Source organism: Camelus bactrianus, chromosome 7, assembly GCF_048773025.1.
Source record: "Camelus bactrianus isolate YW-2024 breed Bactrian camel chromosome 7, ASM4877302v1, whole genome shotgun sequence".
Lineage (NCBI taxonomy): Eukaryota > Metazoa > Chordata > Mammalia > Artiodactyla > Camelidae > Camelus > Camelus bactrianus.
The window spans coordinates 47,252,489-47,268,383 of NC_133545.1; the positions used below are offsets into that span (position 1 = coordinate 47,252,489).

Consider the following 15,895-nt stretch of genomic DNA (forward strand, 5'->3'; position numbering starts at 1 on the left):
AAACCTGCCCCGTTCAACATACAGAAACACTGCTGTATGCTTTCCTTCAAGTCCCTCTCCTTTTAAACATTTTTGAGGATCACCATGAATACTGGGAAATTCCTCCCTTTCTATTAGACACATCACATTATAACAATAAAAAATAAAAAAAATTTCACTATGATAATACCAATACTTGATCTCATCTCCTATTCTGTAAATCATCAGGCTCAAAAAAAGAAAAAAAATGAAAAATTGGGTAAGGTACTTTAAAAACAATGTTTCAGCACATTGAATGTTTACTTTGTTCCCATTTAAAATAAAATACACCCTCTTGAGTTCACATTTCACATTTTTAAAGGAGGAAAAAATTCAAATTATACATGATCCTGATGAGAAATTTACATTTCCAAAGTTTGATTTAAGGATTTAAAAGTTAATCTAAAGGGGTGGGAAGGGATAAATTGGGAGTTCAAGATTTGCAAACACTAACTACTATATATAAAATGAACCACAAGTTTCTCCTGTATAGCACAGGGAAGTATATTAAGTATCTTGTAGTAACCTGTAATGAAAAAGAATATGAAAATGAATATATGTATATATATATGACTGAAACATTATGCTGTACACCAGAAAAAAGAAGTTAATCTAAATCTGAAAGTTTCCATATTCTCTTTAGGGACACAGGGCTGCTTTCTGTCAGGAGGGCCTGAGTTCGGCAGCCACATGTGTCCCAGAAGCTCAGTGACAGAAGCAGGACCTCGGGCTCAGGTGGGTCTGGGTGTCCTTTCTGGGTTTGTCAGAGGAGATGTGCGGTCAAATATTAGCACCAGGAGGCACTCACTGAAGGAGCGTGACTTTTGTCTCTACCTTCTTTCCCAGGACGCTGCGGACTTGAGGGCACTGGGGGCACTAATGCCAGCTAGGGGAAGGTCTAAGGATGTGCCTTGGTTTCCTCTCTTCTAGACACTGCTTGGACTTGATATAAAACAAAGCTCTGCAGTTCTCTCAGGGAAGTCTCTCACGCTCGGAGATCGGACAACTAAAAAAATCATTTTTCAAGGGTATGATTTTTTCCCCCTATAGTATTTTAAAATTTTACATCATAACAATATGTGAAACCGTATATTCTCATTTAACAGGTCTTTTTATGATGTTAACTTTATATACTGTGGCTCTTCAACCAGACAAATCCGAAGATCCAGTGATTTTTAACCATGCATAAGCTGACTGATCATTTGCTCATTACATTCAAGTCTAGTTACAAACTGAAGAATTGCTCTAATATTGCACGTGTTAAGTGAACGAGCCTCAGTGACAAGGCATCATTCTCACTTAAATCTCAGTTCTTAGGTTTTTCCTGCCAGCCTTCTTTTCTTCCCATGCTTGAATATTTCTTTCTGTCCTACAAGTTGGTTTTCCACACCCAACTTATCTCTCATATATGACAATTTTAGAAACTCCATTTATACATAGTTGTAGCAAAAACAGAGAGGAAAAAGCCCTGTTTATGAGAGGTCCTAAATATTTCCATCACTTCTACATTTAATATATTTCTATACTTAATATTCTATCAGGTCTTAAGAATGTGTCAGAAAACAAAGTATCTGAACCATATGAGATTAACCTCAGGGGAAAAAAAAATTTCTGAGTTAATGTAATGATTAACCTTAATCATTTATTGAAAGATAATATACAGCACGCATTTAAATACTTATTTTCTCTTTCCACGGTTTTATAGTTGAAGATATTTTCCCTGTGTTATTTATTGTGGCTTAAATAAAGATGCTCACAAGGTCATCTAAATTTCACATGGAGGGTGGATGGCAAGAGACCAGTGGTTCTCAAAAGATTGGTTAAGAGCTGGTTAGAAATGCAAATTCTTGGACTCCCTCCAGAACTAGGGAATCTGAAACTCTGAATGGGGGTTAGCAATCCGTGCTTGCAACAAGCCCTCCAGGTGATTCTGACACCCACAGCTATAACCTAATAGTCTTAAATTTTCTATGGGAATATCTGAACAATACATTTTCATTTTTAACATTTTCACAGTTGTTTGAATACCCACAGAATTGAAATCTCTATCTACATACAGAGTGAAATGGAAAATTTAGAGAATTTTAAATAAATTAGATACTCATTAATAACCTAAATTCTATCAGTTAAAATAGATCCTCTAACTAAATTAGAGAAATAGGCTTGTTCATTAGTATTTTCTTAAGAAAAGCAAGGACAGTATTACACTAGACCTGAGAAGTTCAATTACTACTTGAATTCTTGGCTCAATAATTTCTAGCTTTGCTAGAAACTTAGCACAGAATTTCTCCCCACCTGGCTTTCCTCGGTAGTAGTCTTATGTGAGATTTTTCTAAGAGCCCACGCTAATGTCTGTTGTCCTGTTCTTTTAGAAAACAGTCTCCATAACTTTATAGATAACCTGGAGTAAACTCAAGTTGTTGCCTCAAAAAACATTCCTGTGGGGGAAAATCATTCTACAATTCTATTCTAGTTCCCTCATTTCATGAGAGATTAATACAGCAAAGGATTTAGAAGAAACAGACAAATAAATGATTGAAAAAATGGGGAAAAAAAGAGTGATATTGTCTGCAATTTACTTTTTCAGCTTTGTTGAGATATAATTGAGAAATAAAATTATAAGATGTTTAACATGTACAAATATGATGGATTTACACACGGACATTGTGAAAGGATTCCTCCCATAGAGCCAATTAACACAAACATCACCCCCTGTATTTGCCTTTTTTTTTTTTTTTTTGGTTAGAACATTTAAGTTCTACTGTCTTAGCAAATTTCAATTATATAATACAGCATTATCAACCAGAGTCACCATGCTATACATTAGGGCCTCAGACCTTATTTATCTTCTAACTGGAAGTATCTACACTTCTACCAATCTGTTCCTATTTCCTCTACCTCCTACCAACTACTGTTCTGGTCTGTTTCTACGAGTTCTACATTTTATTTTTTAGCTTCCATGTATAAGTGACAGCATATAACATTTGTCTTCCTCTGTCTGGTTTATTTCACTTAACTCACACCCTCAGGGTTCATCCATGTTGTCACAAATGACAGGATTTTCTTCTTTTGTTAAGGCTGAACAATATTCCATTGTGTTTGTGTTTATATACATGGGTGTATATCTTACGTTTTCCCTTCATCCACTTATGGACACTTAGGTTGTTTCCATACCTTGGCTACCACAAATAATGCTGCTATGAATACGAGAGTGTAGACATCTCTTCAACATAGTGGTTTTATTTCATCTGGACATAAAACCACAAGTGGGATTGCTAGATTATATGGTAGTACTATTTTTAATTTCTTGAGGAACTGTCATATTGTTTTTCATAGTGTCTATACCAGTTTACATTCCGACAGTGTACAAAAGCTCCCTTTTCTCCACATCCTTGCCAGCATTTTTCATGTCTTCAGTAGGATTCCATTAAATCTGTAGATCATTTTGGGTAGTATGGACATTTTAAGAATATTAATTCTTTAATCCATGAACAAAGGCTCTTTCCATTTATGTGTTTTATTCAATTTCCTTTATCATCATCCAATAGTTTCTAGTGTATAGATATCTTTCACTTCCTTAAACTGATTTCTAAGTATTTTGTTATTTTTGATGTTACTATAAATGACATTTCTAAAAGATTGCTGATAGTTCATTTTGTGTATTAATTTTGTATCCTGCAACAGTACAGAACCTGTTAGTTCTAACAGCTGTCATCTGCAAACAGTTTTACTTCTTCTGATCTGATTTGGATGAATTTTATTTCTTTTTCTTGCCTAATTGTGTGGCTGGGACATCTAGTACCATGTTGAATAGTAATGGTGAGAGTAGACACTCTTATCTTGAGTATGATGTCAGCCTTGGGCTTATCATATATAACCTTTATTATGTTGAGGTACATTTCCTCTATATCTCTACTTTGTTGAGAACCTCTATCATAAATGGGTGTGTATTTTGTCAAATGCTTTTTCTACCTCAACTGAGATATGACTTTTTATCCTTCATTTTATTAATGTGGTGTATCATATTGATTGATTTGTGGATGTTGAACCATTCTTGCATTCCTGGAATAAATACCACTTGATCATGGTATAAGATAGACTTTTAATGTGCTGTTAAATTCTGCTTGCTAATACTGTGTTGAGGATATTCTGCATCTATGTATCAAGGATATTGTCCTGCAATTTTCTTTTTTTGTGGTGTCTTTGTCTGGCTATGCTATAAGGGTATTTGGTAGAATTCACCAAGGAAGTTATCTGGTCCTGTATTATATACCTTTGAAATACTTCAGTCTAGTATAATATGCATGTGAATACTCATCTTATTTTACACCTTAGGGGCCATTATCCAGTTAATATCTGAAGTACACTAACAGAGACTACACAGCGGCTAGAGATGTTTAACCAGCATTTCACAAACTCTAATGGACGCCCACACTGCAAAGTCAGCTACCTCAACTCTTAGGTAACTTCTCTCATCAACATAAATGGTTGGTTAGTTAGCATTGTAAATACTGGGTATGATTTTTTTAGTGATAAATTGAGCAGTATTCAAGCTACCTTAGAAAAACAAATATTGTAAGTGCACATCCACTGTTTTATGAACAAAACAGGGAAATCTAGATATCGAAGGATGCCAGTAATTATCCCTTTGGCCCTTTCGACTTTGGATTTTGACTAGTCCTGTGTTAAACAGCTCATGGAGAGTTTCTCTATTTTTATGTGATCCCAATAAGAAGATCAGCTGAATCCTACCATGAAAAGATTGCTACAGCCGCCTCAAAGGAGCTTTCCAATAAGGGCTACTCAAACTCAGAAACTTTATGTTCTCAAAAGGACAGAGATGGGATTGCAACAAGCTTACGGAGCAGGTTTTAAGACTTTAAAACTTGCTTTAAGTTATGTGCTACATATATATAAACTCTGTGTGGAGCAGAGTTCAGTCTGAGACTTCCTTCTTTGAAGCACAGCTTGAATTGGAAGACTGGGGGAGAAGAGTTCCCATCCCCCAAAAAGGTGTCATCTGCCTCTAAATACTGGACATCACTGAAATATGCCTCCGAACAGTTCCTGATAATTCCAAAAGACTAAACTGTCTTAAATGAGCACCCAGTGGTGGATTGGAAAGAAAAGTCAGCTAAGAAAATAAAGTTAAAAATGCCTTGGACAGCTGTGCTCTTTGCAAAAAGCAAATTTTCACAAGTAAAAAGCAAACCTCGAAATCACCGCCTGTGTATTTTCTACAGCTCTAACATTTGGATGTCAGGAACTCACTTTCAGAATCCATACCATTCTTTTTCTCCCCCTTACACAGGTGTTATGACTCATTTGCAATAACCCTCTTTTCATTGTATTTTGTAATACATTTCAATTTCTTCTAGATACGATCCCATTGTAAGTACATATTTATTTGTATATCACTAACACGACTCAGTCCATTTCCTCTTGTAATGGAAATTTGAATTGCTACTGTCACTGTATTTTTTCCGGTTGATACAGTTTACTCTCAGATAGAGGTAACCCTCCTACACATTTACTTCAGAAGCTTCTACCCATAACTTATCCTCAAAAGCCTCAGTATTTTTCAAGAATGGGAAGATCTGAATATTCTTGAGATTCCTCATAGGAATGGAGGTTCAGCATAGAAATGATTCCTCTGTTTCTTGATTGTTTTACTGTCACTTTATCATCTTTATATTTTCCTGTATCATCTCCCCACTTAATAACCTTTTACTTTCAATTATTTTTATGAGATCCAACAGGATCTTCAACATACACACATTCCATGCATATTCACATTTATTTTCTTTTTAGGGAACACACAATGAAATCATTCCCATGGCCTTTTACTTGTAAATATCAGTTGGAACAGATTTTTACAAGCGTTAAAAATTTTTTTCATTGAGGAGTTTTATTTTAATGAAAACTTTTCAATTCGTTAAATTAAAAAAAAAAAACTACGTGGAATCCCAATAGATAGCAAAGAGCAAGTGCATCTCTGAGGAGTAATAATAAAAGGAGTTATACTCCCCACTGTATTTCCTTCCTATATACTCTCGTCACAGTTGCCCTGCTTGTCAGCAGGGCTGGCACTGACCACACACTCCTTGCCAGGCCAGTCTGCAGCTCCAAAACCTCATATAATAATGTTTCTTTTTTTGTTTTAACAGAAAAACAGATGCTTGAATAGCTACTGAATGAGTCCATATTTGAATCATATCATGCAAAGCTTTTGGTTTATGATCTGTGCTGCTCTGCTAGTAGAGCTGTCAGCATTTTTGCTGACACTATGTGGTAACTCTACACATGTGCAGTTGTAAGAACCAGCCCCATCCATGCTGGTCAACCCCAGATCCAAATATAAGTAAAATGTGAAAAACGTTAACATCAAAAGGCAAAGTTTACTCCATGTAAAGGGATGTCCTTTATTCTAGGATAGTCTAGGCTTCTAGGATAAAGTCCTTCATTTCTGGTGCTAAAATTTTCTTTCATAACATAAAATAAGGGCAGTGACTTCTACTCCCTCTGAGATACTTCCTAATCTTCTTCCCCTCAATGAGCCCTTTAATATGCTATCTTCTGTAATCTTATATACCCCTTCTGTCTCACATACATAGTTGTAACTTCACAGTAGTTTGTGCAATGCTGGGGTTGATGCTTGTTTTCCCAACCTCAGGTGGGCTCCAGATGGCCAGGTGCTATCTCTTGCTCACTCACTGTCATATTCTGAGGGCCCAGCATAGCATACGCACACAATAAATATTTTCTGAATGCTGGATGAATAGATAAATGAGTAAGCAGATGGCAGTTTCAATTTTTTTTCTAGGTAAAATAAAATATTGATGTATGTATACTCATTTTTTTTTTGCGGTTTTGCAGTTTTATGAATTTCCAGGACAGATACAGAATACAAAGTTGCACCTTTCATCTCTCTCTGAAGTTCTTTTCATCCTACTTACATGAAATAATACCAGAAGTTGTGAGGGCAGGAATGAAGGCACTGTATTCAGAGAGATGTGGTCCTAGGAAGCAAAACCATTGGCAGGGCAGAGACTGACAGAACCTGGCACCAGCCCTATGCAAGCTAGCCATTAAAGTGTTTGCTGTTCTCCATCAAACCAAGTGTCAGCACGAGGGGCAGGAGGGCAGAGAAGACGGAACCTCTCAATGAAAGAGCCCACCTAGATAGGGTCATCACATGAGGGAAAGGAAGCAGGGCGCTCTGCCCAGCAACTGGATGTAGATCTGAAGAGACTTGACTTTGAAGCTGTGCAAGGGTAAGGTTTCATGACATCTGATTTTCTCCTGGGCAGATGAGTATTTGAGCTTTTTATACAAGATCAAAGATACATCATGGAGGTTACCTGTATGAGTACCAAGTCTTTCGTCTTACGCTGTGTGCTACTCTGTTCATCTGATGCTTAGATATGAGTGCTGCTCAGCATCTTGGCTGTGACTGTCAGCTTCCCTGGACGTGTTGCATTACAAGCCATGAACAAATCACCCACACTATGTGTTGCCAAACCCAGGATATGGATTGCTCTTTTCTACCCAAGGAGAAAGAAAAAGAAAAGCCTAAATGGGGCCTGAGGAAAAAATACCATAAAACCAAGAAAAATTAAAAAGCATTTAGTAGATTTAAAGGAAGATGATCCCACTGAAGTTAATATAAGAACCTGAAGAAAAGGCTAAAAACTTGCTTCCCACTCTCAAAAGGCTCGAAGGAAAAAAAAATTATAGAAACGTATAATAATAGAATAGGTCAAGATGAAGAAAGAAAGTAAAACAAAGGGATTTATAGAACACTTATGATACATTACGCCTCTTCATAAAAATATTAAAAATATCTTATGCCAACGTTTCATCCAATGCTTAATGATGGAAAGCTAAAGGCATTCCCATGCAAATAAAAGACCAAGATATCATCACTTAAAAGTTTTAAATGCTGTTTAGAACTGTATGGCTAGCTTAAGACACAGAATAAAAGGTAATTACTAGAAAATAAAGTAAAAACTCCAAGGTGATGTAAGTGTCTACCCAGTAAACCATAAAGAACAAAATGCAAAACCTACTGGAATGAATGAGTGGTCAACAAACAGGTTGGTAAAACAAACAAACATCTATTCATTCATCCCTCCCTCCACCCAATGGCTTTCTTATATATCCACAATGATCAGTTAGAAAATTTGCCAAGAGAAAAAAATAATATATCAAGAAGAGAACTTAATAAAATATGTGTGAGACATAGATGAAGACAGCCAGCTGCTTTACTGAAGGTCAATAAAGACATTCTGACAATATGAAGAGATGGGCCACGTTCCTGGAGGAGATTGATTATTATGAAGCTGTTAATTCTTCCCATATTCATTATCAAGTTTTAGGCAATTTGTATGATTCCTAAAAGCATTTGTGGATCTTCACAAAGTAATTCTAAAGTTCAGATGGAATAAAAAAGGGTAAGAACATCAAAGGACATTTGGAAAAAGAGGATACTAAGAATTCATACTATCAGGGAAGTATTTAAGTTAACTAAAGAGTGTAAGTAAATGAATGGAAACATTCAAAATTATAAACGTATCCATCATTCACAAACTGGTCTATACATTTTCACTGGATTTTTGTTTGTTTTTAATGTTAGGCTGATTTCATAGTTCATCTGGGAAAGTAAAGGTACCTCCCATAAATGTAGGAAAGGAAAAGATACTGCTATACTAGATTCCAGAATATAGTATAAAGCTACAAAAAACAAAGTACGTGGTGTTTATGCAGACACGGATGGAAAGACTTACAGAACATACTAGAAAGTTCAAAACAAAATCCCACATTCTTTGGCATTTAACCTATGACTCAGGTTGCATTTCAAATCAGTGAAAGGAATGATAATATGACAAAACGGTGTTGGGACACTTAGGGGGAGAAAAAATAGAAAAGCTGCTTTATATTGCACAAAGCAATCTAGGGCTAAACATTAAAAAATATTGTAAATTAATTTAAGGACAATTCAGAATAATATTTTCATAGCCATGGAATATGGAAATTCTTCCTAAAAAGCCTTAACACACACAAGTCATGAAGAAAAATGAGACGTATTTAATATATAATAAATGTGAAACAGACTTCATTGTAAAGTTAGCAGAATTATGGTGCACTTTGAGAAAAACTGGCAACATATAAAACAGACAAGGACATTATGCACATATGACTATCACTCAGATATATAAAGAGCTCCTATAAATCAACAAAATATTCTAAGAAACCAATAAGAAACTGGGCAAAGAGTATAAATGAATAAAGGTTTATAGAGTTATTTAAAGTACATTTGAGTTAAATTGTTGACTCCATACACCAAATTCTTAGAATCATTTGGTATTTTTTTCTGTGGGAGATTTCTAATCAAAAAGGCAAAGAAAATAGTGAAAGATGTGAAAAGAACATCTTAGTTCCGAGTACGTACTTTGTGTGTTTACGTACACATAGAAAACCGGGGAAAATACACCAACATGTTTTTAGTAGTTATCTCTAGACCATATAAATAAGCACAGTTTTTGTCTTTTTCTGTATTTTTAAATTCTCTACAATGAACATGTATTTCTTATGTTACCAGAAATGGATTGCACTTTTTATAATATTCTGTATTTTAAAATTTATACTTATATTAAATAAAAATGAATATAAATATATGTATTTATAGTAAATGTATATATTATAATGGAGAACATTATGAAGCAAATAAAATCAACACACACACACACACACACACACACCCCTAAATAGATACACAGATACAAAACCAGACAGACAGATATCTAAAATCTTGGGGAAGAATCAAGGGCTGCTACAGACATCAAGGGTTCTTTTCCCTGGGGCATCCGATGGCCAGGAAGGAAGGCAAGAATGACGTTTTCAGGTTAACTAAAGTTAGCAGGAGGTAAGATGAGAGTACTACATTCCTGGTGCAAAATGAGAATTCTGCAGGAAAAGATGCGCAACCACAAACGTAAAGGAGAGGAGGGTGAGGAGACATGTGGCATTTATTCACTGGTCTATTTCCAAGCAATCCAAGGACACACATCCGATCACCGATCACCATTAATGGGCACTGCACTGTGGGATTCAGAGGTCACATTTCACATGCCAAAAGGTTCTCACTGCCCCTGCATTCCAAATAGGAACTGACTTTGGGTGGTGAGCATGGGTAATGGGGTGGCAACTTCACATCATTGAGCCTGACCTGCCAGGTGTGCTCACCAGCCTCGTAACACATTAAGCTTCCCATGTTGCCCAGCTTGAAAGCTATGCAAAGGAAATATCAGCTCATCAGGAATTCTGGGCTGCTAGCACATGCTGGGGAATATCACAATATGTGAAGCTCATATAGAGCAATCCATTATTCTTTAAGAACAACTCTGAGGATTTGAGAGTAATACATACGGATGAAGAGGGAAAAAGCTGCCATTTTCTAGCTAACGGGTGACCCATTTCTTTACTGTATGATTTCTCTTTCAGGGTGATGTGCTGACCACCTACACGTCTCATGATACAGCAAACTAAGAAACAAAGACAAGAAGGATCCGAAGTATCTGAGGGGGACACCTTAGAATTAAAGAAACAAAACACAAAAATACTCTTCTACTCATTTTAGCAGGGAAGAGACACATTATTCAATTAGTAATCCTGTGACAATAGCGGAAAACGACTCATATCTAACTCCACAATAAATTCTAGCATGTACCAAGGTAAACACTAAAAAATACGACTATAAAAAGGCTTAGACAACAACAGAGGTAAACATAAAATGGATCTCACGTTTGCTAAGGCCTGCCGAAGCACAGAATCAAAGGAAACACATGAGGGAAAGGACTGAGGGATTTAACAATAGGAAAGTGTGAAACTTCTGGACTATATGGACACTAGTAAGTTCCAGGAGAAAAATCATGTAACTATCTCAAGAGATGCTACAAAGGAATGCAATAGTAGATACATTCTTGACAAGATACATCCTGAGTCAAAAGCCAATGTAAAATGTGATAGTGAAATATTAGAAACACCCTCATTAATGTAAAAATCAAGACAAAATTCCCACTGTCACCATAATTATTTAATATTCTTTTGTACATTTACCGACACAGTGAGGGAGGAGAAAAAAATAAAAAGAACGAGGAAAAACAAAAGATCATCACCTGAAGGCTATATATAAACCAACTAACAAAAACTATCAGCGAGGCAGTGAGGTAGCTGGTTACACAATTAAAGACCAACAGTCTCCTGTCTGCAAACAATACACCATTAGAAACATCATGAGGGAGACAGTCCTTCTACAAAAGCAATAAATGGCTTTTTATTATGAAGATGAAAATCTCCCTAAAATAAGCTTTCAGCATGACTTCCACCAAAATTTAAATGAAATGTGCTTAGAATTTGACAACATGATTCTGATGTTTATCCAAACATGAAAACATGTGAGAACAACCAAGGAAACCTAGATTAGAAAGAGCAATTAGAGACTAGGTATGTAAAAGTATAATAAAGCTTTCATAATTTATACAGTGCAAAGCTGGAATCCGTAGTAGAGAGACTTATCAAGAAAACTGAATAGAAGATTTGGAAATAGACCCAATTAATACAGCTATGTGGCATATAATAAAAGTGTTACTTTAAATTAGTAAGGAAGAAAGACGTGGTGTTGAGATAAAAACACATCCATCTGGAGAAAAAGTAACCTGAAACCTCTCAGCTCACTCCTTGTCACATATAACAATAAATATACTCCAGACGTCGCAGTTTTAAACATGAAGCATGAAAGCGTGCAGGTCCTGGAATGGTGGATACTGCTGCTATCCCAAATTCATTTTCCATTTTATTCATAAAGGCCATGTGACAAGATCAAATATTCACTTCTCCAAACTCCCTGGTAGGTAGAGGTGGCAGATGACACACTTGTGGTCACTAAGACATCAGCTTCGGGTTTTAGGGGAAGCTTTGGATTCCTGACTCAGAGAGCCCCAAGTCTTCCTCCCCGTTCCTCCTTCCTGCCTGGAATATAGACACTACTGCACTCGTCATGTGATCGTGTGATCACGAGGCAGAAGCACCAGGACGAGCGCAGGCGGGAGAGGAAGGCGGGAAAGCATGGCTCTCCAAGGGGATTCCTGAGCTAGCCTGGACTCTGGTGTGGGAGGCTTTCAGGAACTGTTCTTGGGTATTCTCTTCATTTGCAGCCCAACTGAGTCCCAACTGCTTCTAGTGAAGAATTTCATAATCTTGGAGAGAAAAATACTAAATATGTAAGAAGCCCCAAATCCATAAAGGAAAACACTGATTAATCTAGTATAAAAACTTTCCAGAGTTACAAACAAACAGACGCATATCATACACACATTTAAAAGACAAATGATAGAAGAGGAGAACTATGACACACATACATAAACCTAACTGCTTAACGTACACGGAACTCACCAACAAAAACCACGTACAGTTCAATGGAAAAGCGGGTCCTTTATGACTCAGCCTTGGAGGTTACTGAGCGTCCCTTCTGCTCCCCTGCACTCTCCTCTCCTAGCTGAAGCAGCCATAAGCCCACCCAGATCCAAGGAGAGGGGACCCAGACCCCACCTGTGAGTCAGAAGAGCATCAAAGAATTTGCAGGCATAATTTAAAACCACTACAAACTGTAACTATTGAACTCAGCAATTCCCCTGCTAGGGATTTATCTTACAAACGCAAGCAAAGTTGTGTTGACAAGATCTTTGTAAAGGATGCTCATTCTAGCATTGTTTGTAACAATGGTTCTCAAATTTCAGCATGCTTCGAAATCACCTGGAGGGTTCGTTAAAACATAGACTGTGGAGTCCCAACTAGAGTTTCTGATTCAAGAGGTCTGGGGTGGGGCTGGAGACTTTGAATTTTTTTTTTGAGAGCAAGGAATTATTCTACTTATTAAAATCATTTCAGTTTTATTATGGTATAACTAACATATAGTAAAGCACAAAATTTGATATGTCTTGACACATATTTATGTGTATTTAACTATCTAGCCATCCATGTACATATATAAATATCATTATCACAATTAATATAATGAACGTAACCACTGCCCCCAGTTTCTTCATGTCCCCATTTTCATTCTGTCCTCTCCCCTTCCTGGCTTTCCCCTCCCCTACTCCTTGGCAACCATTAAGATTAGCTTACATTCTCTGAAATTTTATGTAAACAAACTCTTTTTGTACGGATTCTTTCACCCAGCATTATTATTTTGAGGTTCATCCAAATTTTTTCACCAATCAGTAGGATATCTAGTTAAACTGCTGAATAATATTCCATTTTATGCATAGAACTTAATTTGTTTCTCCATGGACATTTGGGTTGTTTTCAGTTTGGGGCTATTAAGAAATAAAGCTGCTATGAACTTCTGTGAACAGGTTTTTAACTAAAAATATTCTCTCCTCCTCAATTTCCTGGGGAACTTTTGTAGACTTGGTATTATTTTTAGAATTTGCATTTTTGAAAAGTTTCTAAGTGATGCTGATTCTGCTGCTGCTCCCAACAACAGACTCTGACAGCCACTGGTTTATACCATTACTATCTCAAACCCTATTATTGTACTTGGTCTCCCATTTCGCAAGGAAAATTTGATCCAAATATACTGCAAAGGGACAGGAAGAAATCTCGGGGCCTTGTTACAACCTGGTAAACATGTGCTCAGTAACATTTTTGATGGTCAGAAAACACTTTGGGCAACCGAACCTTAAACTCTGATTTCTAACCTCAGCCCAGAATTGCTCAGTAAGATTAATGCGGCATTTGAAATAGGAGGGCGCAGGAGGACCTTACAGTTACTCTATTCCCTAACCTCCATGCAGAGGTATATTCACAGCTAATGCTACTCCCCATCCCTTCCTGTGTATTTCAGGCTTTGTAGGAGCCGTGAAGACTGTTACTAACTTGACTGGTGTGCACTACTAGAAGTAGTAACTTTAAAGTACTATTTTTAAACATTCCTATTCTAGAAGTCTGAACTTTCCATAACAGCATTTTAAATTGGCTTCCTGCCTTGAGTCTGGAGCTGTTTCTTCATCCTTACAGCCGCGGTTACTGGGTTATGTTGTATCCCTAGATGCTTCACCGAAGCATGGAGTGGTCTCCATGCAGGAACCCCAGGCTGAACCTCAGATCATCTGAGTGATGTCCCCCAATTACTTGTCCTGAAGTACTAACGCAACAGTCACTTCCTTAATGCAAACTCTTCACTGCTCCGTTTGTGATTTACAAAATCCCTACCTCACCCCCATTTACCTTCCCAGACTGACTCACCTGGTTCTTCTGACAGGAACTTCACTTTCCAGCTAGCTTGGGTTTCACCTCCTGCGCAGCCCACCCTTACTCTCACATAAATGCCATTTCCTCTCCCTGAAAGTTCCTCCCTACACCATCGCTTCCTCATGACTCCAATGCACACTTGACGTACAGAGCATCGCTTCCTCCAGGAGCACCCGCTGCACTTAGGAAGGATGCTGCACCCCTCTGGCATCTCAAGGCCCTATTTGCATTGGTCCCAAACTACAATTACGTGCCACATCTCTTGTCTCTTATAACAGCGGAAGTTCCTCAAGGATAGAGACTATGTCCAGTTCACTCGAGACCTGCCATCTGCTCAGACCAATGCCTTCTAGGAGCCCAGCATCATGGGGACCCTGAAGAAGATGCACCCCAAACACGGGCACAGAAAAATGCAGAAGTCCTTACCACATGAAGGAGTGGAACTCAAACACGTAATATGAATCCTAAAACAAAACCCTACCATAGCCGCAATAGCACCTTTTACATAATATGCAAGTCAAGCACGTGTTTCTTACCTTGAGCTGTAGTTGCACCCGGGACAAAAAGAATTTCCAACAGTTTTCTCTGGAGTCCATCATGCCCAGACCACGAACTTCATTACGAATTCCAGAAATTATCTTGTCTACATCTTCATCACTGAACAGATCAGGGATTTCTCCTGCCCCCAAAGGAATGAAGAGAATTATTAAAAGAGTGCCACAATTTATTAGACAAGACTTGAAATGCTTTGTAATATGAAGTTGAGCTTAAATGATAAAGAGTTTGAAACCAGAAATGCGATTTTTTTTTTAATTTACGAGACACACCACACAGGAGGACCAGCAATGACAAACACACCCACTAAACTCGTCCATGGAGGAGTAACACCTCCGATCTGCAAGCCATCTAAGAAAGCAATACACTTCAAGTTAGGTTTATAGATTTCTCCCCAAAGACTTCTCTGGCAAACATCTCGAAGACAAATTATCTCTATTTAAAGTTCACTGAAACTACAGATAATTTGTCTTTGGGGAAGAACTTTCACGGAATGTGTTGGTTTAATCACCTGATGCCAGCAAGTCATTAATCAGCACGAGGAAGCTCTCATCTAGAACCTGGGCATCTGTCAACAGGAACACAGTGGGCATGTTCTTGGCTCCAGCTCTGATGTACAAATTGGCAAGATCTACCTGTAAGGAAAGGGGGCCATCATTCACGTTCTGTCACAAGGCTGATGTGGCCCTGGGAGCACACGTGTGTGTGCTGGGGAGAACGGAGCAGCTACAACGGGAGACTGTGTTGTCCCTTCCCTCTGTTTACAGACTTTCCTCTGTGAACTGCTTCTTATGGGGGGCAAACAGCAGGGCATCACCTCCACTTCTGGCTTATAATGATGAGAGTCCTGCCTGTGGCTTAATGGAGCCCAGGGACGAATACAGGTCCTGATGAACAACTCCCTTCTCATCAAGTGACAGCAAATTTGGTAATGCCTTCGTCAAGTGATGCAGCAAAAGGAAGCTTCTGCTCATTACAACTGTCCACTTCATTGTCTGGTTATGTATTC

General features: G+C 37.7%; 1 protein-coding gene across 7 annotated transcripts in view; it reads right to left on the bottom strand.

Annotated features, from left to right (window-relative positions):
- DNAH11 (dynein axonemal heavy chain 11) overlaps positions 1–15,895 on the bottom strand; it is a 280,729-nt gene that overhangs the window by 104,631 nt on the left and 160,203 nt on the right. For all 7 annotated transcript variants that reach the window (XM_074367353.1, XM_074367350.1, XM_074367352.1 and 4 more), the window contains 2 exons: positions 15,398–15,521; positions 14,868–15,010 (listed from right to left, as the gene is read on the bottom strand). In XM_074367353.1, the coding sequence (XP_074223454.1) occupies positions 14,868–15,010; positions 15,398–15,521 (267 nt within the window). The remainder of the gene's footprint in view (positions 1–14,867; positions 15,011–15,397; positions 15,522–15,895) is intronic.